Source organism: Carettochelys insculpta, chromosome 25 (assembly GCF_033958435.1).
Source record: "Carettochelys insculpta isolate YL-2023 chromosome 25, ASM3395843v1, whole genome shotgun sequence".
Lineage (NCBI taxonomy): Eukaryota > Metazoa > Chordata > Testudines > Carettochelyidae > Carettochelys > Carettochelys insculpta.
The window spans coordinates 6,895,099-6,921,664 of NC_134161.1; the positions used below are offsets into that span (position 1 = coordinate 6,895,099).

Below are 26,566 nucleotides of genomic sequence, written 5' to 3' on the forward strand. Positions count from 1 at the left end.
GGCTTCCCTCCTGCCTGCAGAAGCCCCTCTAGTTTAATGAACTGCTGTTTAGAAGAGCCTTTGCTCTAAGTTTCTTCTGTAGCTTAGCAGTCTGCCTGTGGGCTTAGAGTGTGGTGGGGGGGGGTTTGTGGCTACCCTGGGTGTGTCCCTTACCTGTAAAAGCCCACAGCTTGTTCTCTTTCTTGCTTGCTGAGGCTGCTGTCCTTTAGTTAAATGTACTTTGGGCCCAGCCTCAAGCTAACCTCCCTCTGTAGGTCAGTGATTAGGCTCAAGGTTTTTTACTCTCAGCTCTGTGGGTTCTGAGCTGTACTGGTACCTCTGGGTTACCCGCAGCCTGCTCTCTTTCAGCACTTCCCCTTACGTGAAGTGTTTTTTTTTTTTTTGGCTTTGCAAACTGCTACTTCCCTCTCCAGTCTTACCTGTGACATGGGGGACTGCAAAGATAAGGGCTTTTTCTAAAGACACATATTGTCAGGCCTCCGCTGCAGCCTGACTGAAAGAGCAGCAGCTGTGAGGTGAAAAGCAGGAATCACATTCCAGCTATGCTGCATTAAAATAGTGTCATCTCAGGCTGTTAAGGAGATCCTGTCCTACTGGCACCAGGTAAAGAAACAGCTACTAAGATAGCTAAAGAGAACTTTGTTTAATAACATTCGGTCTGGCAAGAAAATACTTATCAGTAGTTGGGGATGGTGGTGGTAGTTATGAAATCCTTCTTTCTTTATTGTGCTATCATTAGGGTCCATGCTTACCTATTGTTTTCTGTACAATCACAGTCTGGTTCAGAAACAGTTTCTGCCTGCTGTAGTATTAATTGTGTTGGGTCTAAATCAGTAAAGGTGTTGGGATACAACTGAAAACAAGCAGTCCTGGAGCACCTTAAAGCCTAACCATTTATTTATTTGGTAATAAGCTGTCATGGGTATCTGATTTGGAGTAGATAGGAGGAATCCTTATATTAAAGTATGTTAGAATTGGTTAGTAACATGTCAGTAAAATAATAGGTTAAGGTATAGCTAACCAGGACTCCACTTTCCTGCAATTAACCATGGCCCATGCAGGAGACCAGCCGAAAAAGGGAACAAAAGACTAATAGAGAGTAAAGGCCTGGAAAAGGGACTCTCGGCTCAGGTACAGCCTGAGATCAGAGCTGCCCCGAATCCTCTGCCCCACCATGACGTGCAGCAACCAGCCTCCCTGGGAGCTTAACCTTGCCTGGCCACTGGGGAAAGTTTGCCTACCTGAGCAGAATTGGTGCACGTGGGTCCTGTGTTGAGCATGTGGATTCTGCTTGCTTGGTAATGGAGAATCAATGGAGAATAAGGACAGGACAGGGCAAGGCTCTGAGAAAGGTGGGTGAGTGACAGAATTTTGTGCAGGGAGCAGGACCCTGCTGCAGTTTCCCCCTCTCTCTTATGAGAAGGGATTGCAAAGGGCTCTCTAGGATCACTGGGTTTTGAGTACCAGAGGGGTAGCCATGTTAGTCTCCAGTGCGCCACAGCACTTCTTGTTTTTATAGATACAGACTAACCCATTTTTTGGAGCATAAGCTTTTGTGAGCAAAGACCCGCTTCATCACATGCATACGGGTCACGGGCTATCATGACGGGGGGGTCCCTCAGGCTTGCGGAAATGCTGCTGTCATCTGTGTGTCCCCCTTGTGCTAGCTGGCACTTCACATCTTGTTTTCGGTAGCAGCATGGGCCGGAGGCCAGGTCTAGCGGTGCGTGGTGGACCAGGAGGTGGAGCGGCAAGTTGATCAGACCATGGAGAGGCCAGAGAGAGACCTTCAGGCTGAATGCTGCTCATTCCCCTTCACCTCTGTGCAGGAACAGAGGTGATCTCTTCCCATCCCAAGCAGAAGCATGAAATTTCTGCTGTGTGAGGTCAGCAACCTGCTTGTGCCTGATATGCACACCCGCATTACCTACAGCTGAGCTGTTCTCAGGCCAAAGAGAAGAAAGGCTCAGACACGGTCACGCATCAAAGAAGATACGTCTGCCTGGAAGGGAGCTACGTCTTTGCCCACGGCTGGCTTTATTAAGGAGGCCCATTACTTTTGATTCATGGCAGACAGACCGGAACAGCTGGAGTGCTCATGACAAAAGCAGCAGCAGCTGAATGAGCAGCCCTTATTCAGTGTCACTTGCAGGATTGTAAGTCTTGCCCACCTGCAGTGACAGGCTCTGTCTCACTGGTCCTGTCCATAGTATCAGCAGTGCTGGACAACGTGGGCTATGAGATGTTTGCCAGGAAGAACAAAGCAAGTGAGAAACTGCACTCAACCCTGGCTTTCTCCAGGAGCACCTGAAATATGCCAATTATTTGCCCACGTGAAACTATGCAGCTGTATCTTAAGTGCCTGGTAAGCACTGCCTGAGTGACAGGGAGCATGGGACTGCTTGTCCCTCACATGCTGCTCCAAAGGACGCCTCTTTTGTGCACGGTGGCTGTTTTGCTCCTGTGCAATGCAAAGGTGCAGCTGCCGCTGTCGGGCAGATTTGGTGTGCTCCCGTGCATGCAACGCGATGGGGCGAGTGCAGCACCTGAGTACTGAACTCAGCAGAGACTCTCGAGGGAGCAGAAACGTTTCAATGCTCTGCAAGTGACTAAGGCTATTTTTGTGAGTCAGTGGAGCTCAGAGGGCTGTTGCATTAGACACTGAATAGCTTGTAGTTTTTTGTAGGGATTACATAAGAGCACATGCCAAGACATTCCACAGCTCTTGTGAAGAGTCAGGATGGTTCTATAAGGGGCTCCCATGGATTGCCATCGCATTCAGTGACAGTAACAAGATAATTACAGTTATAGCTTGATGTTTTATGCGTCTGTCTGCAGCTGAGCAGCGAACGGTTTATAATTGGGGCAGAGCTCTGATCAGCTGCATAACTTATAAAAATAGCACACAGAAAACCTTTTCCCCAACTAGTCCATTCTACAAATAATGATTAATGTTTTGATATACTACATGCTATAAACAAGCTCATACTATCACATGACTCCAGATTTTTTCCCCTTTAAATACAGACAAACAAATACCAGGAAAACGTATAAAATATATTACCGGGGCTAAATATGTCCCAGACCTTCCAAAGAGAGCTATTTTGAGTACATAGTTGCATTCGCAGTTACATTTAGAAGTTTTCAGGCAGTTTTTGACACAATGAGACTGTATCTTTGAGACACGGCTCTTTTTGTGATTTTATGATTTTTCTACTTTGGGTGCCAAGGAACCTTTTCCAGATCACGTCATGTCATGTCCAGCATTTACAAACACTCTGCTGATGCCCACCCATAGATGGCGAACATATGGTGGCAACAAAGTATTTCTAACTGATGGGTTGACCCCACAGTGCCCCATAAGGGTCCGGACAGGCAGACTAGTGATGGTGTGGCAAAGGGGTCACAGAACTAGGGCTGGTGGGGGAAATGAGAGGCCTGACTCTTGCATGCCAGGGATTTTTGTGAGAAAAATCTTCTTTTGCCTAGTACACCAGGCCCACGTGACCCAGAGCTGGAGGGCAGTGAGCCCCGTTCAGGCTGGGATCACTGGCTGGAGGGAAGCTGCACTGAACAGCCAAGCTGTAGGCTTGGGCTCAGCCCCCCACAGCCAAAGGGATGAGCCAGGTGGAGCTCTGGGAATATGGGGTTCTCGCAGGCCTGGGAGCATGCCCCGGCTCCCCTTACCTGCCATCAGCGCAGTGTGCATGCGGCTGTTGTTATTGAGGTCCCGCACGTACTGGTTCTGCAAGCAGTAGTCCCGGAGCTCCTTGGTGTTGCTCAGACACTGAAGGATCGAGTTCATGAAACACTGTGGGGGGGAGGCAGAAGAAAAACCATAGCACTAGGAGACAGGACAATCCCAGCAGTGGGGGAGAAGCGCCAGCGCTGGGAAAGCCCACCTCTGCGGGTGTTACAGACCCCATCCCTGGAGGGCACGGGAGAAATGGATCATCTCATATCTACAGCAGGGGGCGCTCAGCCTTCTCCAGATAGGGGGAGGGCCCATCTGAACAGAACCATCTGGGGATCCCGCCTCACGCTCAGCCAAAGGTGGAGTAGAACTCCGCCGGACCTGTCTGCAGCCTGCAGGCTGAGAACCTAGGCAAACCGGGGAGCTTGGGAAGGAAAAAAATAAATAAATACAAAAATAAATAAAACCAGCAAAGTCTGGGGAGGCCAACAATGCTCCTGACACCTCCCGCTCACCTCCACCTAGACGGAGAACACAGCCTAGGGTGCCTTTACCTAGCTCCTGCATGCATTTGCAGAGCTCAGGACCTGCATTTCCCATTCAGAGACAGGTGTGTGGGCGGGGAGGGGACCATCCTGCGTGAGAGATATCCCTTACTAAAATCTCTCAGGAAGCAGGGCGTGAGCTACAGGAGGTGGTGCTCAGGCTGCAGCGCATCTGTGCACAGGAAGAGGATTCACTGAAGGATGAACAGCGCCACCAGGAAGTGGGAAACAGCACCGGAACAGTGGGGAAGCTGGTTTGTTCTGGCAATGCCCCACCCAACCCACTGTCACAGGGAGAAGAAATCTGTAAACTGCCCTGGCATCTCTCCCAAAGGTGGAAAAGGAGGAGGAGAAGCTATGGGCCTGAGCACATCAGCAGTGACCAGGGCTCCCTCTAATTTTTGGCATCCAAGGAGGGCATACATTTTGTTATGTGTACCAAGGTGTGTGCAGACATGCACCACCAATAAAAACACAGGCCGTGGACACACTGTTGAACCTGAATCTCTCCTGGGTGGCCACCCAAGTGCTTAGCTTACAGGGAACACTGGCAGCGACGACAGGGCTGAAGGATTTGGGTGTACAGGCACTGTTCTCCTGAATTCTTCCAGTCAAGGGTAGGGGCCTGGGCATGGACAGACATGTCCTGGAGTGAACACACAGCTCTATCACCAGGAAAGGCTCAGCTTCATAGCCCATAGGATGCTGTTCTGAGAAGGCCTGCTGATCAGTGACAGGGTCACCAGACCAGGAAGGGAAGGAGTGTCTTCAGATACAGTTGGGCCAGCCCAGGGAGACAGGCTTTAAACTAGCTCATGGATAAGTCCAAAACGTGGAGACCTGGCTGAATGATCAGATTCAGAGAGGAACACGGACAACCAGAGTAGAGACAAAGGAGGGACAAGTGCGTATACAGAAGGAAAATCGAAAGCATATCTTAGCTGCTTGCATGATAAGTAAATAAGTGTGGAGAATAAATGGGAAGAACTGGAAATCCTGGTTAACAATCACATTTATGACATAATAGCCTTCATAGAAACTAGAGAGGAAAGTTCATGACTGAGCTATTGATATAGAAGGGTACAGCTCACCCAGGAAGGACAAGCAGGGAAGAAAGAGAGAAGATGTCTTGAATACCAATGATATCTACACTTGCACTGAATTTGATACAGAAGTGGGAGGCAGACCCCTTGAGAGCCTCTCGGTAAGGATAAAAGGGGTAAAAAACAAGGGTGACGTCTACAACACATTACTAACCAGGAAGAAGACGTGGATGATGCTTTTAAAGAAATCGCCCAAAGCACAGGATTTGTTGGTGATGGGGGACTTCAGCTAGCCAGACATCAGTTGGGAAAAGAAAACAGCAGGGCACAGCTCATGCAAGGCGTTCTTGGAATGCACTGGAGAGAAACTTTTGTTGCAGAAAGCGGAGAAAGTGACGAGGTGAGAGGTGCTCCTGGGTTTGATTTTGACAAAAAGGGAGGATCTACCTGAGAATTTGCAGGCGGAAGGCAGCATGGGCAACAGCGATTATGAAATGACAGAGTTGACGATTCTGAGGCAAAACAGCAAAGTAAAGACAATGGAATTCGAGAAGGCCGACCTCAGCACACTCAGAGAATTCGTAGGCCAGAAACCACAGGAAGCAAATCTACTGGAAAAGCATTCAGGAGAGGTGGCAGTTTTTTAAAGGCAATGCTATTAAGGGCACAAGAGTAAAGTACGCCTGTGTGAACACACAAAAAAACCCAAAACAAACATGTATGGACAAAATAAATAAGGCCAAGGCACAAAATGGGCTGGAACTATCTAGGGATAGAAAAAGTAACAAGAAAATGTTGTACATATTCATGACACCAGTGGTTTTCAACCCCTGGTCCACAGACCGCTGGGGATTCACAGACCATGGCTAAGTTTTCCAAAGGGGTCTGCACCTCCACTCAAAATTTGTGAAGGATCTGCAAGTGAGAACAGGCTGAAAAATCACTGTATTACAAGCAAGAGGAAGACCAAGGACGGCTTAGATTCAAGCTCAGATTACTCAATGAGGAGGGAAAGACAACAGAAAACCCAGCCATGGCTGAAGTGTTAAATGCCTTTCTGGTTTCAGTTTCCATCAGAATAGTCAGCAGAGATTGGCTGACTAACACAGTGAGCATTGGGATAAATGGGGGAGGATCTGAGGTGAACTTGGGAAAGAACAAGGTAAGAATTAGACAAGTCAGATTTTTTTGGAAGTAGGTAGGGCCTATTGAAATACACCAAGGAACTGGCTGAAGAGCTCTCTGAGCCATTCACGATTATCTCTAAGAGCACCTGGAAGACAGTGTACACAGTACCTGTCCAAAAGGGGATTCAGAACAATAATTCCCTAATTCTACACTACTCGTCTTAAATTCAGTATCCATAAAGATAATGGAGCAAATAACCAATCAGTTTGGAGAGATCTAGAAGATTGCAAGGTAACAGTCCACATAGATTTGTCAGGAACAAATTCATCAAAGCAGGCTCACATCTTTCTTTGACAGGGTAACAAACCATGCAGAAAGGGGAAACAGTAGGTGTGATATATCTCAGCATCTGTGAACAAGCCTGGGCTGTGATGTAATGATGCCAGCTCCTGGGACCAGCTGACTAGGCACAGAGGAAAGAAATCTCCAGACAGGCCCTGGGGTTAACGCTTCCCCAGCAGGGAGAAGGCAAAGCACAGAGCAGGCACCAGAGTCCTTAGTTCTGGGGATCTCTGCGCTCCAAGCCCTGGGGAGTGGGTGTGGGAGAACCCCAGGCTCTCAGCTTGTGGGTGGGGAGTTGCCCACTGTTGCTTGGGGTTCCTCTTTCTGTGGGTGAGTGGCACGGAAGTGAGGGTGTGGGGAGAGCTGCTGCCGGAAGCGGTGACAGAAGAGGTGGGTGGACAGACCGCTGTCAGGTCCAGGAAGGGAGTTCCTAGCATTACCCACAGCCTTTCCGGAGGAGGAACTGAGAATGCTCTCTGCAGCAAGGGGTGCAGGAATCAGGGTGGTGGGTGGGGCCGGGGGCCAGTCCCTTGCGTAATGCATACTGGGGAAGGGTGTGGGTGGATGACAGCGACGGTGTGCGGGAGCCTGACAAACCAGCCCAGCAGTCAGGGCTGCCTAGAGACGCAGCGGTCAGCTCAGGGACCGTGCCTCTGGGTGACCCCTGTCAGCACATGGGAAGGAGGCAGGGAGTGAGGAAACCCTGCTCGGGGTGGGTGCCCAGAAGAGACAGGCTGCGGGGAAGAGACTTACTGTGTTTCCAAGGTTACGGAGGCCGGTCAGACCCTGCACCGTCTTGGAGATCTGCAAAGAGACAGCATAGGAGACTGATCAATGGCAGGGCTTCGCCAGCTCTCAGGTAGTTGGTCTAGCGCCCCTGGCAGACACAGGCGAGCTGGGGCAGAGGACACACCCATCCTGCTCCACTGTAGCCCCCTCTGAGTATCCATGTGATGATCTAGACAAGAAGTAAATCAACAGACAGCCTTCTACAGATTCTCATTGACTCAGATCTCCACGGCCTCCTGGAGGCACCAGCCAGTGTCACTGTATCCATGTCATGGACAGAGAAACCGAGGCACCAGGGGGTGTCAGCTGGCCAAGGTCACATGGTGAGTCAGTGACAGAGCTGGGAAGGAGACCCAGGAAACCCAATTTCTTGTTCTTTACTCAGGCTACACCCGCCATTTAAAACAGTACTTCAAAGAGCGCCTACCACTGAGTTGAGAGAACGATCTCCTGCACCCACTTGCACCTTTGAGGGGGGACTTTAGCCCTGGTGGCAACGTGACCTGCGCTCTTCCTCCCCGTGGCGATGAGGGATCCAACTGCCAGAACACCCTGGGAAACCATGCGAGTGCAGGAGCCTGGCTGACGAAGCAGTGGCCCCCTCTAGAGGCTGGCAAAGGTACAGGGTAACAGCCTACTACTGCTACCTCCTTGTGGAGTTACTCCTTCAACTTGAGTGGCAGAGGCCTGTGCGTTTTGGCCTACAGTCATTCCTAGCTAACAGGGTGGACAAGGGTGCTTATTGCCGAGGATGATTATTGCCCCAATGGCCAAGCAGAGACTCCAAGAGAAACATTCCAGCCTGCAGCGAGGTGAGAGGCATAAGCTAAGGAAGGTGGGATCCCCCTCCCCTTTAAAGCACTGCGAGTGCCACAGTTCACACCCCCTACCCCCATGTGTGTGCAGACTGCAGTGGCTTCTGCAGGTGGAGATGGGCCAGAACCGCCCCCCATTGCCACCCCAGGCTTGATGGTTCAGATTGAGTGGGACCCAACTGAGCTACTCAGAGGAGTATGGCCAAGCTGTGCTCAGCTACAGTGTCGCCTGAGCATCCAGAGCCTTCCTGTTCCCTCCGCCACCCTGCAATGGAGCCTGTGAGAGACCAGCGCTGCCCTGCAGGGCCCAGCTCAGTGAGGGATGCGGGCAGGCCAGCAGCGGCAGGGGGAAGTCAGATTTTCTCCCTGGATCTCAGTAATTCAGGACTCCTCAGACCTTGCTCCAAGGGCACAGTCCAGAGAGCTTCCTCCAGACACAAAGCTTGGCTCAGCCACGGACTGGCCCTGGGCTCAAAGTCCCGGGGCTGCCTTTCCTCTCTCGCTTGCCTCCTTCCGCTCCCCTTCGCACCCAGAGCTCCCCAGGGGCGGAGAACTGTATGTGACGGCCATCTCCACGCAGCTTTCCAGCTGAGCTGATGGGCACAGTGCCAGCCCAGGCTGCAGCCCGGAGAGATCCACCCTGCGAGTGAGGAAGGATGGTCCAGTGGTGAGAGCCACAGGTTCCCAGATCTGCCTCAAACTCCTGGTGTGGCCTTGAGCAGATCCCTCGGGGCGTGTCTGCACTGTGGAGGTGAACGAGCCCCTTCGGGCCAGGCCTGTCCGCACTGCGGCGGGGAGCGAGAGAGTTAAAATGGGATTCCTGGGTCCTGAGCAAGCTGTTGCTGAAGCACTCAGGGAGCGCAGCCGGACTCAGAGGAGCCCAAGGGGAGGTGCTTAAATACCAATCAGCTGTGCTATCTCCTTTCTGATTGGTTAACAGCATTGTCATTCTACGAGACCCAACGGGAAGCATGTCCCTTTGCCAACCTGAAAGTGGAAGGTTCAGCCTGTGGGGAGTGGGTCCCAGCCTGCTGAGCTCCAGCAGAGCATGCAGATGGGAGGCCAGGACTCCTGGGTCCAATTTCTGACTCACTCCCCAGCCTTTGGCAAATCTCTGCTTGCTGCCGTGCCTCAGTTTCCCTGTTTGCTAAAAGCGGGATATTAACCCTTTCCTACCCTATCGCGCAGGAGACAAACTCACTGTGCGGCCAAGGAGCCACGCAACCTGCAGCGAAGGAGCGCAGCCAGCCCCAGGGCCCCAGGCAGGGGATCCCCACTGCCTCTAGGGCTGAGCTAGGAAGTGAAAGAAACATTCGCTCACTACTTTCACCCTCGCAGACAAACTTTCCACACAGGGGCAGCAGAGAGGAGCCCCACCCAGCTGTAAACACTCCAGCTGGGCAAGTGTCAGGCAATCAGATCTTTGCAACTCCGTTGTGTGGCAAAAGCACCCTTACCAAACTGCAACCCAGACTGCTTCAGCACAACAGCACAATGTGCCAACCCCCTGCCACCCAGAGTGACAACGCTGTGAGCGTCCTCTCAGCAGCGCCCCGACACTGCCGCCCAGAGTGACGACGCTGCGAGCTTCCTCTCAGCAGCACCCCGACACTGCCGCCCAGAGTGACGACGCTGCGAGCTTCCTCTCAGCAGCACCCCGACACTGCCGCCCAGAGTGACGACGCTGCGAGCTTCCTCTCAGCAGTGCCCTGACACTGCCGCCCAGCGTGACGACGCTGCGAGCTTCCTCTCAGCAGTGCCCTGACACTGCTGCCCAGAGTGACGACGCTGCGAGCTTCCTCTCAGCAGTGCCCTGACACTGCCACCCAGAGTGAGAACGCTGCGAGCTTCCTCTCAGCAGCGCCCCAACACTGCCGCCCAGAGTGACGACGCTGCGAGCTTCCTCTCAGCAGTGCCCTGACACTGCCACCCAGTGACGACGCTGCGAGCTTCCTCTCAGCAGTGCCCTGACACTGCCACCCAGAGTGAGAACGCTGCGAGCTTCCTCTCAGCAGCGCCCCGACACTGCAGCCCAGAGTGACGATGCTGCGAGCTTCCTCTCAGCAGTGCCCTGACACTGCCGCCCAGAGTGACGATGCTGCGAGCTTCCTCACAGCAGTGCCCTGACACTGCAGCCCAGAGTGACGATGCTGCGAGCTTCCTCTCAGCAGTGCCCTGACACTGCCGCCCAGAGTGACGACGCTGCGAGCTTCCTCACAGCAGTGCCCTGACACTGCCAGCTAGGAATAGTCAAAGTGAGCTTGCTCTGCTTCTGCCAAGCAGGTCTGTGTTTGCCTGAGCTCCCTTCCAGCAATGCCCTGTCACCCCAGCTACAATGGCCAGAGCCGAGAGGCATCTCATGCAAAGCAAAGAGACAAGTGACAGATTCCAGCAACTGGATAACAGAAGTTAAAAGTGACATTTCTCCTGGCCATGTTATCAGAAGGAAGAGAGAAGGGGCAGGCAGAGACATGAGTGGCAAGCATCCAAGTTAGCTGGGGCCAGAAGCCAAACCTATGGCTGTGGAGAATTATAGGGTCAAACAGGTGGAGAACATCACCACATGGAGGGTAAAGGACTTGCCCACAGCCACGGAGAGTCGGTGGCAGAGCTGGGGATCGAATCCAGGAGTATTTGATTCCTGTGCTGTGCTCGAGGCACTAGACAGCACTCCTTCTTGGAGTGGAGACTAGAATCCCATCCCTGTGCTCTCACCATTCGCCCCGCCGGGAGCCTGGGGTGCAAGGTGTCGGCGCTCCCCTTCTCACATCAGAAGGTTGGGCTGTGGCTCTGCAGTCCTCCAGATGCCAGCAGGAATGCAGCACCCAGGGGGTTAAGGAAGTGACTCCCCCTCATCCTGCCCCCACCCCGCGTTCCATATGAGCTTAATGGCAGTGCCACAAGGGCCCCATCCCGGCGGCGAGAGGAAGGGGAGGAGGAGGAGGAGGGCATTGTGCCAGCAGCTCCAAAATAGCAGCGGCTGGTGTGTGTGTGTGTGGGAGGCCCCAGCAACAGCCCAAAATAACCCAGCTACAATTACACATGCTGCTTAGTGACAGCGCGGGCGTCACAGGCTGTCTTCATGAGGAGCAGGGCCAGGCTGCCCTCGCAGGCTGCCCACGCCCAGGACCTCCCTCCTGCTGCCCTTGCCGTGCTTACAAACAAGGCAACTGGGCAGGGGTGGGAGGAGCATAATCTCATCAGGAGCCTCCTGAGCTGAACTCCCCCACCAGGGCTCCCGGAGCGGGAGCTGGCTGCCCCCCAGTAGTGCCAGCACTGCAAGCAAGGGGGCTCCAGCCACGCCAGCTTCCACGCAGCAGTGCCCTGCTGGTCCCAGATCCTCACCTTTTTGGACGCTTGTTCAGCGCAACTCCTGCTCTGACCCTGATGCTCCCGGCACAGTCAGACGTCTGCGATGGGGTGCCTAGCACCGGCACCAGTACAGAGAGCGAAGTGAGAAATCCCAGGGCGTGGGCTCACTCCTCCCTGTCCCCAGGCGACGGGGCAGGAGGGCTGGCTGACGCCTCTCTCCCATTGCTGCGAGAGAGCCTATGATGGGTTAATGCAGCCCTGGCGTGGCCTGGTCAAGGGGGAGAGGGATCTGCCTGGGGCCCAGCCAGAAGCTTGCAATGGGGCTGCCGCTCACAGAAGCGCCGACAGGCTCTTGCTGCTTCTGAACCTAACGCTGATACATTGGCACAGCTGAGGGTAACATGCCCCTCAATCAGCTGCAGGAGACACCCTCATGCAGCTTCCTGGCCACAGCCCAGCAGGCACCCAGAGCCTGCAAGCTTCCCATCAGTAGCGCCCTGACACAAAGGGCGCTGGGCACCTCGTGCAAGGCCCAGAAAGTAGTGACTAATCTGGCAGATGGTTACGGAAAAACTGACCAGTGGCCTCCTGGCTTATCATACAGGAGAGGGGGCAGTGAGGGGGGCACGACTGCATGCTGCCCCAGGTCATTGTACCACTGCAGGAATTGGCTGGGTCTGTGTCCTTATCAATGGGGACTGATATTATGGCAGAGATAAGTGGTATCCCACTGTACAGCCAGGGACGCGCATCACCAGAGAGGCTGGGCCCATGGGACATCTGCCGGGGAGGAATGCAGAGGTAGCACGGACGGAGCAGGTGGGGTGGGAGGCTCACTAAACAGCCCAGACCAATCCCCTGGCATGTGCCCTGAGGTGCCAAACCCCCACTTTCCACCCCCCACGGCGAATTCCCCAGAAAGCCTCTCCTGCTGTGGGCCACCTCCACAGCCTGCCCAGCAATTTACTTCCCTGAAATCCCAAGGGCGAGCTTGGGAAACCTCCGATGCCACCGCCCCTCAGCACAGGGGCCGGTGAGGCCAGAGGAGGAGGGGACGCCTGGTGGAGCAGGCAGGGGCAGGGCAAGGCCAGGCTTGGGGTGGGGTACATCGGCTGATTCTCTCCTGCTCTCTAGCAGTTGAGGCCCTGACATATGCCCACCTTCCCCCGCCACATGGGCTAGAGCTTGTTCCTCGAGGGCAGACTCAGGAGCCCGGAGCCTCCCAGGAGACGACCCAGCCAAGGGCCAGGAGCTTGTGCAAGGTGAGTGGCACATGCACCAGAACGGGAGCAGCCTGCAGCCTCTGTCCAGCACCCCACAGTGCCTCCAGCTGGGGAAAGGCGAGGATGGGAGTAGCCGGGCGCTCCCCCCACAGCCTGTACTCCTGCCCAGGCTGTCCTGGGACACCGGCCATGGATGGAGCAGGAGCAGCCAGAGGGCAGCTCGCAGACCAGCCGTTCCCCCTAAGGCCTGCCCTGCAGCCCCCTTGGGCAGCATCCTGACGGCGCTGGACAGTTGTTGTTCAGCGGGCTGCCCCCTCCCCAACCGCCGATCGGATGTTGGTTAATCCCCTTCCCCCGCCTTGGCCTTTATGTAGGAGGCAGGCAGGGCACCGGTGGGCGAAATCGATCTGAGTAGCAAGGACAGCGCAGGCAAAACACCAGCTGTCCCCACGCGGGGCTCTCCGGACCGGGGAGATCGGCCGGGCTGGCTGCAGGGACCCGCCTCCCATGCCCGGAGTCCTGCTGGAGCAGAGCGTGGGGCGCAGCAGCACCAGGCAGCCCCGGGGGAGTCCCACACAGGGACCCACTCCAGAGCAGGCAGCTCTTACATAAGCTCCTGCAGCCTCACGCCCCCTTTGCTCTTCCCTTCACCCCGGCCAGCCAAGGAGCCAACCTGCCCCCGCCCGGCACGGCCCTCCACGGCACCCAGAGGGACCCCTAGCCCAACGAGCCGGCCTCGGCCCTGACCGCACCTCGCGAGGGGCCAGTGTGGCTCTTTGAGCCGAAGGGGACACTGAGGCACGCGAAGGGGAAGCGACTCGGCCAAGGTCACACGGCGAGTCGGAGCCAGGGGGAGCCCTGACTCCCGGCTCCCCGCACTAGCCACTAGACAGCACTGCCCGACCAGCGGACGGGCGACGAAACGGCTCCTTCTCCCACCCGGCCACCAGCACCTGCCACAAGCCGGGGGGGGGGGGGGGGCTGATGTGCCAGCGCGCTGACCCCTCGCCAGCCAGGCGCACCAGCAGCGGGGGAAGCCCGGTGGGTCTCCCCCCGGGGTACCTGTGGCGGTCCCGGGGACGGCTCAGGCCACTCGCCACCCGCGCACGGGCAGCCCGGGCACGCGAGCCCCGCCGGGCAGAGCCCAGCCCAGCCCAGCGCTCCCCTACCTTGGTCCTGTTGAGCAGGAGCCCCACGAAGGCGGAGACCACCAGGGAGCCGGGCACGGCGGCCCTGCCGGGGCGCAGCTCCTTGGGGAAGGCGTGGGGCTCGGCGGGCACGGTGACGGTGTAGGAGTTCCGCATGCTGCCCGCCGCCCGGCCTCGGATCCCCGCGGGGCGCCCCGGCACGTGGGGACTCGGGCTGCGCGCTGGCCCCGGGCTAGGCTCCCGGCTGCGGCCCCGCCCCGCCCGGCTGCTGACGGCGCTGGCCGGGCTCTGACGTTACTCGGGGGCGGTGCCGAGAGCTCCCTCCCTCCGCCCGCCCGCCCACGCCGCCGCGCGGACACGCGTGGGGCGGCGCTGCAGGGCCACAGCCGCCTCGGCAGGTGGCGGGGGGGGGGCGGCCCGTGAGCGCTGCTGCGGAGAGCGCAGCTCCCCCCACCCACGTGCAGGCCAGGACTGGCTCCCCGGGGGTCGCTCTGTCTGTCTGTCTGTCCCCACCGGGGGACAGGGACATTTCAAGAGGGGGGTGATGAAATCGGCCCTCCCCGGGGCCTGGGCGCAGAGCCCCCAGCGCACGGGGCCCAGCAGCGCCCCCCCGGGGCACTGCCGGCAGCCAGGAGCAGTGGTGGCTGGAAGCTCAGCGATTGGCCAGCTGCTCAGGAGAGAAGCAGTTGCCGCCCAGCTGATGAGCAGAGCACCCCCCCACCCCGCGTTTCCACTGGTGGTGCACACAACAAAATTTATTCTGCCCATGGATGGCAAAAAAGTCAAGGGAACACTGGCTGGGACCCTAGCAGAGCCCCAGCATGTGGGACAGCAGCCAGGACCCTGGGTATGGAGCCAGCAGCAGAGGCCCTGCAGCATGGGTCTGTAGCTGGGTCCCCAGGCCTGGGATGGATACACACACAGGGAGGCAGCCTGGACCCCGGGGGAGCCAGGCTGGGAGTGCTCCAGGACCCCCCGTCCCTCAAATTCCCTACCTGGGCTCCTCTCCCTTGGTTTAGCCTGCAACGGGAAGCTCTGGAGGCAAGGACCCTCGTCTGTACTGCACCTCATGGAACAGGCCAGGACTGGCGCGCCTAGGAGATGTGGTCACATAAACCCAGACTGAGCAGGTTTAAAGGCTCTCGGCCTTTCCAGACTGCTGTGCCCCTTGCAGGAGGCTGACTGGTCCCACGTATTCCCAAATTTCATGTCGTTGAAAAACTGCTTGCTTCCAAAATCAGACAGACAGCTACAAACATGGCCCAGTGCGCTCACACAGACCAGTTGCTGACATTCCCATTTTTACCCTATCATTATAAAATAAATCAACTGGAACAGAAACTGGCTCCTTACATTTCAGTGTACAGTACGGGATGGGCAAGCTACAGTCTGCGGCTGTGTCCGGCCTGCCAAAACTTTTAATTTGGCTGTTGTGTTGAACTCCTGCTGGGGAGAGGGGTCAGGAGCTTTTTATGTGGCGGGGCAGCCAGGGGGCACCACAGGCGGCCCCCAGGTGCTGGCTCTGCAGCTTCTATTGGCTGGGAACCATGGCCAATGGAGGCCGCAGAGGTGGCGCAGTGCAGAGCCATCCTCCATGTAGGAGCTGGAAGGAGACAGGCCACTGCTTGGGGGAGACACCTGGAGCCCACATCCCTGACACCCTCCTTTGACTCACTCCCTGTCCGAGCCCTGATCCATCCCTTGCCCTCAGAATCATTTGATCCCAGCTCAGAGCACCCCAAAGCCCTCGTCCCCAGCCTGACCCAGAGGCCACACATCCAGCAGGAGCCTCACCCCAACCCCTAATGTCATGAGCAATCATGTTTCCATGCAGGAGGTACCCCGAGGCCACAAAGTTTGCTCACCCGAGTACAGTATAAAGAGCAGTGTTCCCAAGCCATTGTATGGCATTTTAGTTTGTACTGACTTTGCTGCTGCTTTTTATGTAGCCTGACGTAAAGCTAGGCAAATAGCTAGATGAGTCGCTGTACCCCCAGAAGACCTCTGCACACCCCCAGGGTACAGTACCCCTGGTTCAAACCATGGCCACTCTGTCAGTGTGGACACTCACATGGACTAAGAACTGGCTGAGAGCAGTTTTGTCAGCGCCAGGGTTTGCTGACAAGGGAAAGTGCCCTCAATATAACTTAAAGTGCAACTTTAAACCATTTCGTTCAGCTGGTGCAAAGCGCCATGTGGGTCTTAGGTTTAAACTAGGCTTGGTACATTTTAGCTTATGTTCATTAGGAACAGGCTGAAGTAAACCCCAAAGAAGTCCCTCTTCTACTGAGCACCCTGCTTTTTGCACTCCTTGAACTAGGCAGGTTGGGAAGCTGATTCAGGTCAGCCAAGTGCAACTTCTTCAAGGAGAGGGATCTTACGAGGCGCAAGCAAAAGTGATGGAATGGCCATAAGAGTGTCCACACAGAGCTTTGTATCAGTTTTCCAAACAGTTTAAATGAAACCACTGCAGCTTGTGTGCGGAGACGAGCCCACGGGGTGTGTAGTTCTGTTCCTGGGAGACTGTACAGCAGGTTGAACCTCTCTAGTCCTCCACTCTCTCGTCTGGCAACAGCTGTGGACCAGCATGATTTTAGTTAGCTGGGTGTCCACTTATCACAAGTGTGGCCAAGTTTCCCACAGTGCCATAAAGTTTGGTTACGGACACCAGTCCCGGCTCTCAGTGTCCTGTGCTGCTGGTTAGCTGTAATGTAAGCCTAAGAGCCTAGCAAGCAGCAGAAATGTTGGTCATGCTGCTAGACAATATTGACCTCCCGTGGTTTGGCAAATTCTCTGGTTTAGCGCTGGTCGGGTCCAGAAGGTACCAGATGAAAGAGGTTCAACCTGTACTCTCTTCTGGAGATCCGAGAGGCGCTGTCTCTTTCTTTATGGCTTGACAACACGAAGACAGTCAGTTGTGCCAACAGAGGCTCAGTGAACTGAGCTGAACGGTTATTTCTCACATGCCGTATATTTTTGGTCTCTGTATTTTTTGTAATTATTTTCTAATTTTCTCTCTTTTTCCTCACTTCCAGGAAACAAACCCTGCTCCTAAGACTCATTAATCCCATTTTAATCATCATTGGACCTAAAATAAAATAGTAACATTGTACAGAAATAAAACAGTAGCATTGCCTCCTGCATATCCATGTACTGCCGTCCTCTGCTGGATTAAATCAGAACTGCACAGTTGTGTGCCATAGGATCTATACTGCCAAAAATGAATCGGGATTCTCCTTCAGCTCAGAAAGATAGGTCTAGGCTAACGGGAGGAACCGGATTCTATCCTGACAGCTACTGCGCACTTCCAACTGGCCACGGATTTGCTACATTTCGCACCTGTGCAACACTACGCTCAATCCTGAAGCTGTTACTCAGGCAAAACTCCCCCTGGCCACCATGGAATAAGCAGAAGTGAGAGGCACCAGTTTTTGTCTGATCTGTGTATAAAGAGCCTGTCATTACTGTATCCCATGAGAGCTGACTGTGAAGCAGGCAAATATCATTCTCCCCATTTCAAAGCTGGAAACACTGAGGTATGGAGCAGGGCAGTGACCTGCCTGAAGTTTCTACAGTGAAGGCAGAAGCAGAGCTGGGCAGTGAATCAGAACTCCTGGGGTGTGTTCAGGCTCTGAGTCTTAGCAATACTGCTCTGTCTGTTAACCGCCAGGCTGAATGGCTGGGTAGTACAAGGGTCTGCCTCTATATTAGTACCCCCTCCATCAGGCCTCTGCTCTGGGTACATTTCCATTACTAGCCGCGGCATGTTTTCCTCCTAGGTGTTTGGAAGAACAGCCGGACAGCTCCTGCCTGGCCCAAACTGGCTTCCAAGCCTCCAGCTGACGCTGTGTGAGCCTAAGCGGGATGGCTCACGTGAGTGGCTCAGTTCCAGCATGCAGCCGCCCCTGTCCTAATAACCACATGGGGTGAAGCCCAGAAGTTCCTCCCAACTCCTGGAGCCAGAGATAGAAGGGACCCTGGGTGATTGTTATTTAAATGCTAATTGCTCCAAATCAAAGGCATCCTCCCCCGCCCCGGCCCCAGACTGAAGCTTCTGGGGGAGCTAACCATGGGCTGGAGGATGAGAGGAGGGCACTATTTCTGGCAGCTTTAAAAATACCCACGCCAGGGCCTTGCAGAGTTATCCATCTGCAGGGGAGTTAGGTTTCCCCTCAACCTGTGACAGCCACTTAACACTGTGTGTGTATATATACACACCCCGAGAGTACACTGTACACAGACCCAGGCACAGGGTGGCCACAGATGGCTACAATCACTCCCAACTCCCAGCCCGCAGCGCACATGCACGTACACAATGCCTCCGCCGGGGCCTGCACACGGCACCTCACAGCCATAGGCGTAGTGGGATCCAGTTCTTCTTATGTAACCTGGTTCTTTTCAAGCTTTTACATTTGGTCAGATCTGTTTCAGAGTTCAAAGTGAAGGGAAGTTGTAGGGAGGGGAACAGCATGTTCTGAATGTCAGTTTCAGACACTTAAAGCTTTGTATTCTGTTATGTGCACCCAGGCATGTGCAGATGGGCACCACCAATAGAAACATGCTGGTGGCTGTGGGTGCTCTGCTCATCAGCTGGGCGGCACCTGAATCTCTCCTGGTGGCCACCCAAAAGCTCAGCTTACAGGGAACAGTGGTCAACATCCCATCAAGCTATGGAAAGCACATAGCTTCCGATCAAAGTCGCCAGCAGCATTTTCCTTCCTTTCCCTGTCTGTGCATTTAAACTGATTGTTTTCATTGGTTGGGGCGCGTGTGTGGAGAAATCAGCATTTACCAACAACAATCTAATCTTTTCAAGCTTAAATATACTGTGCACACACACACACACACACACACACACACAGAGAGTATACTGTATATACACAAACTGAGCACAAAGGAAGAAACACACAGACACACACAAACTCAGTCTGCACACGTGCGCAATCTACTGAATGCACATACGGTGCAAAACCAGACATGCTGGGAAGACCAGGTCAACCCAGCCCTGCCCTGTGAAGCCAGGTTCAAAGGGGCGGGTGACAGAGGGGCTGTCCATGCAGCCTGCGAGCAGAGCTCCACGCATGGGAAACGACGTGGCACAAAGCTGGAGGATGGTGGCCGTGTACCCAACCAGCCCGGGGTGAGCTCGGAAGGAAGGCGGCACTCCCCGCAGACAGGAATGTCGTGAGACCTGCGGGGAGTGAGCAGAGGTGCTGGATGGGCAGGGGCATGGCCCAGGGGAGCTGCCGTTCATCCACTCAGGGTGAGTGCAAAGCATGGAGTCCGTGAGGTGACCCCGTGAAATCTCTGTGTGTGCGCGCGCGTGTGGAGGGTTGGGACAACACAGGCCTTCCAAGCAGCTCCAGAGAGCAGGGGGCACACGTGCCCCAACGTCACCTTCTAGGCCATGGTTGGAAGGTCAGCTGGTGGCTCTCAGCCACCCAAAGGGAGAGGGGTGGCCTGGGAGCTGCGTGCCTGACCTCCTTCTGGCCTGCTCAGCCCAACGCCCCCTGCACCATTCTAGATCCTCTCCCTCTGCTGTTACCCAGGCCCAGAGGTCAGTTGGGCCAGCGCTGCGGGGGAGCCAGGCAGGCACACCCCAATGCAGCTCTGTGGAGCATTCAGGGCAGGTGGTGCCCAGGGGCCAGGCTGCTCTGGATCAGCAGGTCGAGCAGCATGACAGGGATCACTATGGGATGGAGCGCCTGGGGGTGAACCTTTTCCCCTCCTGACCCCAGCTCGCACCCTGCAAACTCACGCTCCTGCGCAGCTCTGCAATGAGGCTCCGCCATCAGGGACGGCCCAAGGCTAGAACCAGGGGCACGACCAATCTCCTTCCCCAGAGCTTGGAGGAGGTTCCCCGCCAGAGCCAGGTCCCAAAGGGCCCGTCTTAGCAATGCGAGGAGCAAGTCAGAAAGAGACACCACGGACCTGACTCAGGGGCTGGCGAGCAGAACACGGGTCCTTTCCTCTCCAGTGGGAGTAGCTCCAGTCTGGTTCCAGGTGGAGAGGACTGGCTGGCTGGGGTGGGTGAGGCATGGGAGAAGGAGCCTTCTCCTCCAGGGCACTGGTTCCAGTCTGACCCCAGGGGGTGAAAGCTGCTGTTCACTACAGAGCACACGCTGCCCAGCAGAGCAGCCGCTGCTGCCCCATGCCCCACCCCCAAGCGGGTGGTGGGGGTTACATGAGGACTTGCCCAGGCCCTCCCTTCCAGAGGGGTAAGAGGGCCCTAACCACACAGATGGGGTGGCTGCTGAAATCCAGAGAGTTGGCCCTGGAGTCAGCTGACAACTGGCCTCTGTACTACGAGAACGTAGCAGGACTCTGCGTGATCCCAGGAGCAGAACCCCCATCCCTGAGCTGCTGTGGGAGGCAAGGCAGGGCAGGTCCCATGCTGAACCCCTCCCCCCGTGGCCCTGGTGCAGCCCCTGAGCAGAGGATGCCAAGAACGCAGCTAGCATAAGAGGGCAATGGGTCTGGACACTGGCTGCAGGCCAGTCCCAAGAGCTGGTTCACACAGAAGCATGTGTGGTTGGCAGCAATTTTCTGGGTGGCTGCAGCCACCGGTCACTGAGTTTACCTGATGTTCTGGGCAGTTAATGGGGCAGCACAAGTTCAAAAGCTCTATCAATGCAGCTGGGAAGCTAAGGATACCCTGCCAACCCCCCTCCCTTGGGAGCTCACTAACGGCCTTGCCCCTCTACCCAAGACTTCCAGAGCACCGAAGCTTTGCAGCTGGGGCAAGCGTGTTGATCTCAGTGTTGAGGTAAACTGAGGCACGCAATTCTGCAATTACACAATCAATGACAGAGATGAGGAATAGAATTCAGGCATTCACACTGCTTTAACCGTGGGACAACCCCCCTTGCCAGAAGCAAGGTCAGAATCTGGGAGCCCTGACGCCATGCTCCTGCTCTAGCCATCAGACATCATTGCCCTTCCATCACTGGGACCTGAACCCAGGAGTCCTGACTCCCAGCTCTAATAACTCATCTGACCTTTGATTTCCACCTCCCCAGAATCCTACATGGTGCAGGGTGAGATTGAAGGGGAAAGCACAGCGACAAAGTCACAGCTCAGGTACGGGCCTTGACCCACACCTCCTGGTTAATGGAGCCATCTCTCCCACCTCATCCACAAGCCGCTTCCGGTGCTTGTGTTTGCAGTTTAATTATTTTTTAAGATTTTCTTCTCAGCCAGGAAAAAAGGGAGAGCGGAAAACAGCAGAGAACATTAAACGGCCATTGACCACCATAGCCTCAGGCTGTGACAGCTGCTCCCACGCTGTACCTCCTGACCCCACTCATGGGTAACAACTACCATCTCCTCCACCACCACATCTGTTCCCCCACACACAGGGAGCTGGGCTGGACCCAGGCCCAATTTTTGATTAAGCCTTTTTTTATGAAAAAGGCCGATTTGGGCCAATGGAAACATTTCATAACTTTGTATCAATGTTCGGAAGTTGTTGCTATGGGAAAAAAAATAATCCCAAAATAAGAAAGTTCTGAAAAAGTCAAAGCTTTTTGACCTTTTGGGTCACCCCGGTGGTTCCAGGGACGTTTTCCCCTCTGGGAGAAGGCGAGAGCTGAAAGGAGAGAGAAAGCGATGGTGAGGAGGTCGGAGATGGGGGGATTAAGGAGGCATGAAGCCTGGGATGGAAGGTTCTGCGAGTCAGAGACCTGAAAAGGAGTGGCAGAGAACCCTGCCCCCTCTGCTTTCCTAAGCCAGGCTCCTGCACAAGGATAGAACGGGTCACGCCTGAGGGGAAAGAAGGAGCAGGGGGTTGGGGTGTCTGTCCATGCCAGGGAGCTGCCCAGGACAGTGCAGGCAGCCCGCTGGCCCAGGCCCGTGCCCTCTAACGAGGCTTGGCCTCAGCCTGAGACCAGGGACGGGCTGATCCCAGCCCAGCACAGTGCCACTACTGTGGAGGCCAGCCCTGGCGAGCTGCAGGCCTGCATGCACTCTGGTGTGAGAGCCAGTGTTGGTGTGGGGGGGCAGAGCTGTTAGACACCGGTCTCAGCGAGCGCCCATGGTGCGACGCACGGACAAAAGAAGCCAGCAGCTGGCAAAGCCTCCTCTCGCCAGGCAGGGAACGGTGAGTCCTCCATTCCCCTGACTGGTCTTTTTCACTGTCAGCCCCCAGCGGGAGGGCACAGACCCGGCTTTGCAGGGCCAGAAAGCAGCAGCGCCCCTGCCTGAACAGCCTGGCTAGCGCATGACGGGGAGACGTCTGACTGGGGAGGTACGGGGGTGCAGGACAGCTGGGCCCCCCGAGGAGATGAGTCTAGGATACAGCTGGCCATTTTCACACACCTTCCCCAGTCTGTCCCCCTTCAGATCAGCCGCAGAGCCCTGTAACTCTTGTACTCAGCCATGACCAAGAGCCCATGACTGCCCCATCCCATGACGTAAGAGAGCCTTCGGGCAGGGAGAGCCAGCAGATGTCCCAGCAGCAAGAGACGCCAAGCTCCAGGGGATTCTTGGTCACAAGGACCAAGCCACCTGGCTGTAGATCACTGGCCGAGACTCTGAAACCTGGCCCCTTTGCCTGTGCAGCCCCACAGACAGACCCAGTCCTTCCCTGGCTGGTTGCACGACTGCTGGGCAGAGATCAGACCCGGAGATTCTCCGCTGAGCTGCTCCCAGGCCCCAGGAGTGGGCACAGGGGGGTTAAACCTCTCAGCGAGGTGGACAAATAGCCCTTGACATCTAGCAGCCCTCCGGGCAAGCCCCAATCACATTGCAATCCCCACACAGAAGCTGCCTTCCCTTCAGGGCACAAGCTAAGCACCACTGCCCAGAAAGCCCCTTGGCTCGCACTGCCACTGAATGGATCCACTGTCTCACACAGCCGCACCCAGTCCTGTTCTGTTGAGCCACAGCCACAGGACATGCTGAGCCAAGGCTCCCAGGCACAGCTTCTGCCAGGGAGACCCCTGGCCAACAACCCCAGGGAGTTCTTGGAGCCCAGGGCGTGCAGCCCCAGCGTCTCAGAGAGAGGAGAGGAGACAGGCACACGGGAACAGGCCCGGGAGAGAAATCCGAGGCCTCGGTAGAGCACGTTCACCTCCTATTTCACTCAATTTACACAACTGACCCCTTCTTCCACCCTGTTCACTCCCTCCCATCAGCCCTGCATGGGAGCTCTGCTATCTGCTGCAGGGTCCCGGCCCCGGGGGGAAATATGACGCAGGGAGCTCCAGCCTCCTGCTGCTGGGAGGTGTGTGGCAGGGCTCCGGGAACAGGCTGCTGTCCCCATCACATCTCCTCTGGTGAGCGGCACAAGCCGAACCAGCCGCCGTAGATGGGTGTCTCCAGCTGCAGCGCTGCCCAGCCCAGGCTATGTCACCGGAGCGCCTTTTCCAAGCCAGGCTGCTTTGGGTGGCCGTGCCAGCAAAGAACTGACTGTGCTGGGGGCAGAGGCGGCGGGGGTAGCTGCAGTACAGACATCTCAGGCCATGCACTGCTCGGCCATGGCTCTCCCTCCCACCCTGCTCTTGCCCAGCCTGCTGTGACCAGCAGGCCAGAGCCTGCAGCTAGGCTCGTCTCACCCCCAGAAACTGGCAGCACAGGGGTTGCTGCGATGGTACGTGGCTGCAGAGCCAGAGCAGCTGACGCCCATGCTGGCAGCAGTGGGAAGGGTGGGTTTGGCCCCCCAGCTGGGCAGGGCAGGCACAGTGAGGCTGTCTGGCTGGGCTGGGCCCATGCAACAGCCTAGAGCAGATGGGAAGGCTCGGCAGCCAAAGGGTGTGTGACTGTGCGGCTCAGCCCCCCCTCGTCAGGTCTCGGTGTCCGTCTCGCACTCTCTGCCAGGCTCCAGTCCCCAGGATTTACGTAACAGGTCTAATTGTTTAATACCCGCTTGGGAACGCACACAGACATGCAGCTTGTCAACAGTGCCAGGGCTGGCTCCGGGCATGCCGAGAAGTCTCTGTGGCGCACGTCACAGCAAGAACCCAGTGACCCTGCTCTGCTCTGCTCTGCCCTGCCTCTTCCCGGGAGCTCTGCCCGCGGAGGGAGAGGGAGAGGGAGGCGAAGGGTGTGCGCCCAGGCATGTGAGGAGCGTGCGTATGCCCATGGAAGCGTAGGTATGCGGGAGCGCATCTGCGTGCGTGCAGGGGCAATGCGCTGTGCACACGCTTGTCCAGGCTCACGAGCGCATGTGCATTCACGTCTCTGGATGTGCACCGACACGGGGGAGCAGGTGAGCCTGCTGGGGGAAGCACTCAGCAGAGAATCTGATGGACTCTCCACTTTCTGCTCGGCTCCAGGGGCTGCCAGAAACCAGCTACTCCAGCCAGGGCCTGGGCCAGGCACCATAAGTCCTGGATCAGAGCTGCCCCAGCAGGCTCTGGGCCCTGGGACGGGGACCACCCCCACTGTCCCAGGCTGAGTCCTGTGGGGGATTAGAACCAGATCACAGGAGTGAAGGGGTGCTGAGGAGTCTGCCCCCCACCCCCGCCACTCGCTTCCCCCGGGGGCAAACCCCTCCTCAGTGGGAGGGAGCAAGAGGTGCTGTGAGCAGAGCCCAGCCCCCATCACTCTGGGATGAACCTGTCCTGCCCCGTCCTCCGACGACTGCAGGGGACGGACACACAAGGGTGCTCAGGTGGTTTAAAGCCAAAAGGCTCCACAAATCCAGCTCCCCCCACCCAGAGGTACCATGCAGCTTGGGGTCAGGGACTCCCCACCACCCCTCTCCAGCCAGGGAGGCTGGTCTCTCCGCAAGGCCCTCGCAGTGCTTAGCCGCGCTGCCCAGGGGGCCCGGTGGGGAGAACTCGACGGAGCCGGTGCCCTCATGGCACACGGACCAGCCCCTGCCACAGGTGCTGCTGGCCTGGGCTGGATTCGAGCTGGGGACCAAGAGGGGCCAGACATTTACACGGGGCACGACATCGCATCCAGACACGCCTCCCAAATGCCTGCTGAGAGACCCCGATACCCCAGCACATGCTGCCCACTGCTCCGGGCCCAGTTCCCCTCGGAACCAGGGGGCAGTTGGAGTACTGGGGGCTGGGCCCGGCCCTGCCCAGGCCTCTCTGCAGGATCCCCGGGTCTGAGTGCATCCCTGACCTGAGCGCACACACAGCGAGCGGGCGTGTGCAGTGCTCTGTGCCTGCCCATCCCGCCCCGCTCCCTGCCCAGCTCTCAGAGCATCCGGCAGCAGAACAGGGCGGCCCTGCTCACCCAGTCCATCTCCGCCCCAGGAGGGAGGGACTCGTCGGCCTGCAATCCCAGGGCTGCAGGTCAGGTACTTGCTGGGCCCCCAGAGCGTCACACAGCCAGACCAGAACCCAAGAGTCCTGCTGCCTGTCTCCGCCCGAGTTCTGAGAACGGAGCCCAGAAGTCCTGCCCTTGCGGCTGCTGCTGCTCTAACTACTGGCTGCTCCTGCCTCCCTGGCTGCTCACCCCTTCAGGCACAGAGGAAACTCACAGGGCCCTGCCACACTGCAGCAGAGAAGCCTGGGCCCTGCGAGGATTGGAACCAGTAACTCCCAACGAGTCTGCTGCTCAGCACCCAGCCCTGCAGCCCCAGCCACAACACAGGGTGACCCGCACAGGGAGGGGGAGCTCCCCCAGCCAGCAGAGCTATCCAAGTGTCCCCAAGAATTCTTCTGGGCTGGCCCAACACTGCCTCGCCCGGTCTGGCGGCAGGTTGTCAAGCTGTACCACAGGCCCCCCGGGCAGATAGCAATGCAGCAGCCCTACAGCTCTCTCCTGCAGAGGCCGAACTGCCAAACCCCGCCTGGCTGTAGTGCCGACGAGACTCAAACCTGCTGCTGCCTTTGACGGAGCAACAGCGCCCACCACGGACACTGTCCTGCCGACACCTCTGCACACCAGAGAGAGCAAAGGCCCCGGCTGCGGCGGCCCCTCCTTAACCTCCTGCTCACAGAGGGGGCAGGAATTCCCGGGGCAGGGTGGTCGAGGGAGTAGCACCATGGGGACAGGGCATGCTGTGCGGAGACCAGGGCCTATCACCCTGGAGACGTGCAGAGGCTGTGTGAATAGCCCACCCATCCCCATGGCTCCGGGACTATCCTGGGCAAGGTGCAGCCTGTGGGATGCTAAAGGGTCCGGGAATGACCCCAGGGGTTTTAGAGCAGTTTGACTGTCTGGCACTGTTTGACTCCGCCGCCCAGCCCTTATCTAACACGGCCAGCCACGGATCTCAGTGCGCTTTGCCACAGATGCCAGTTTTACACACCTGGGGAAACTGAGTCAGGGGACGGCTGAAGCGACTTACCCGTGGTCACCCAGCCACAGAGCTGAGAAGAGAAGCCAGGTCCTTCATGAGCCCCAGTGCCCTGCCCACCAAGCCATCGCACGCAGCTGAGCCAGGCCCGGCTGCAGAGCCCAGTTAGGAGAGCTCCAGGGTGGGCCAGCCACGGGCAAGGGGTGTATTCTGCCAGCCCCATCAGCAAGTCCAGCCCTCTCTGGTGCACAACCATGTGGCCCTGTTGCCCTGATGGCAGGCAAGTTTCCACCCCCCTGCAGTGAACTGAGCTGGGGGTGGGGTCAGG

The 26,566-nt window shown here is 56.8% G+C and overlaps 1 protein-coding gene across 2 annotated transcripts in view; it reads right to left on the reverse strand.

Moving 5' to 3' along the window:
• The window catches only part of USP2 (ubiquitin specific peptidase 2), a 51,757-nt gene that overhangs the window by 17,388 nt on the left and 7,803 nt on the right, over positions 1–26,566 (reverse strand). The window contains exons 1-3 of one of the 2 annotated variants that reach the window (XM_074977215.1): positions 14,061–14,282; positions 7,506–7,556; positions 3,688–3,811 (exon numbers count right to left, since the gene is read on the reverse strand). In XM_074977215.1, the coding sequence (XP_074833316.1) occupies positions 3,688–3,811; positions 7,506–7,556; positions 14,061–14,195 (310 nt within the window). In that variant the 5' untranslated portion in view covers positions 14,196–14,282. Of the gene's footprint in view, positions 1–3,687; positions 3,812–7,505; positions 7,557–14,060; positions 14,283–26,566 lie in introns of those variants that run through there. The other variant, XM_074977214.1, reaches the window with a different exon arrangement.